Consider the following 1,944-nt stretch of genomic DNA (forward strand, 5'->3'; position numbering starts at 1 on the left):
TGGAAACACTGGCTCACCTGGCAGTACCCTCCTCTGACCCTGTCTCCCCGCAGGCTACATTGGTGTGGTGAACCGCAGTCAGAAGGACATCGAGGGCAAGAAAGACATTCGCGCGGCGCTGGCAGCTGAGAGGAAGTTCTTCCTCTCGCACCCGGCCTACCGGCACATGGCTGACCGCATGGGCACCCCACACCTACAGAAGACTCTGAATCAGGTATGGCAGTGGTTTTGTGCCGTGCGCATGCCGTGCACTGTACCACTGCTGCTATCCGCAGTGGCGCTGGCCTTGGTCCAGAGCAGCTCTTGTTTTAGCAGAATAGGTTCAGTCCACCTTTGATTCAGGCCTAGTGAAGAGTGAGTATTCAGTAAGTTGGTACCAGTAATATTATTACTATTGCTATTTTTTGTTTGTTTGTTTGTTTGTTTATCTTAATGACCATTGTAATTATTTAGTCACATACCCAGAAGTTTGCATACAGTTCCTTAGGTCGGCGACTTGAGTTATAAACACCTGGACTGAACTGAAGCAGGACAGCCAGCAGTACCAGATAGTAGCTAAGTGGAAAGACTTCAGAGCCTGACCCTCTTGGGTCCAAAAAAAAGGGCCCAGGCCAGCTTCTGACTGGGTGGCCTTCGACCAGGGGCACAGCCTCTCTGAACCCATCCTCCCTTATCTATCAGTAGGGAGTCATCCCTCCCCCTGCCCCCCAGGGCTAGCGTCTGCTGAGTGCTCAGTGAAATGCAGCACATACCAAATGCCAGCAGCTCCAATATTTTGCTTTTTTTTCTGTCGCTCCTTTTTTTATATAGGTAATATATTCACAGGGTTTATAAACAAAACCAGTATTAAAAAGCGTACAGTGATGTGCTCCCCCCCCGCCCCCTCCGTCCAGCCCACAGGGCACCACTGTTGGTACTGCTTGACTTTCTGGCCATAAAAGCAAAAAGGACTTTTGAGAATCACATTCTCCCTTTCTTACCATAAACGATGACATTTTTATTTAGCAGTTTCTCTCGGAGCTCTGTGCATGTGGAAAAGAGCCCTTCTCTTTGTCTTTTGTGGCTGTGTAGTATTTCCTAGGCACATGGGCCCTCATCTGTTTAAGCGGTCTCACTTCGGAGGCCACTGGCATGGCTTTTTATCTTCTTCGTTAAGAAAGGCAGCCTTTAATAACATCATTTTGCATGTGTGCCGATTTACTCCAAGTCCCTGATGGGGACTTATGTAGCCACCCTGTAACAGGCAGTGCCGGTCCTTAGGTGCTGTCCCGATTTGCCCATCTGGGCTTGCAAGACATTCATCCCTTGATATTTTATGGCAGCTTCCCGGATGGTGACAGGGCCTCAGAGCAGCAATCCGAGAGTCATTCTTTCATGTACACCATGGGGACACAGTGGCTACATGAGAGCAGGGCCCTGTCCTCTGGGAAGGCAAATTTCAATTTTTCAATTAGGGTTGACGTTCAGTATTATTTTATATTAGTCTCAGGTGTACAGATAGTGGTTAGACGTTTATCTAATTTACGAAGCGATTCTCCCTGGTTAGTCTAGTGCCCATCTGACATCCCCATGACTATTTTGTAACTGCCAATTTGTACTTCTTAATCTGAGAAGACAGATTTCTAATGGGGTGACGACAGACTTGGAACAAGTCACCAGATAAATGCTTGATCAAGTGTTAGGTAGTAACGTGGGCCAGGAAGAGAGCGGGCATAGTGCAGGAAGTCAGAAACTGCAGCTCAGGGGAGCAAAGAAGGAAGGAAGCGTCCAGGGGGAGGGGCCCTCCAGGAATGGAACCCGGTCTGCCTGGGCAGGGGGGCGGAGAAATGGCATAGGAAGTAAAACTCCCCTGCGGGCAGCTGGGGCCGCCTCTGAGGTCCAGCAGCCCAGCTGGCCTCCTGGGGGCCTGGCTCCCCATCAGGTGCTTCCTGGAGCTGTGGTCCT

General features: G+C 49.9%; 1 protein-coding gene across 1 annotated transcript in view; it reads left to right on the forward strand.

Annotated features, from left to right (window-relative positions):
- Positions 1 to 1,944, forward strand: part of DNM2 (dynamin 2) — an 82,494-nt gene that overhangs the window by 47,749 nt on the left and 32,801 nt on the right. Inside the window, exon 6 of the mRNA XM_023523399.1 lies at positions 54 to 334. Within this exon, the coding sequence (XP_023379167.1) occupies positions 54 to 334 (281 nt within the window). The remainder of the gene's footprint in view (positions 1 to 53; positions 335 to 1,944) is intronic.

This window comes from Pteropus vampyrus, unplaced genomic scaffold (assembly GCF_000151845.1).
Source record: "Pteropus vampyrus isolate Shadow unplaced genomic scaffold, Pvam_2.0 Scaffold391, whole genome shotgun sequence".
Taxonomy (NCBI): domain Eukaryota; kingdom Metazoa; phylum Chordata; class Mammalia; order Chiroptera; family Pteropodidae; genus Pteropus; species Pteropus vampyrus.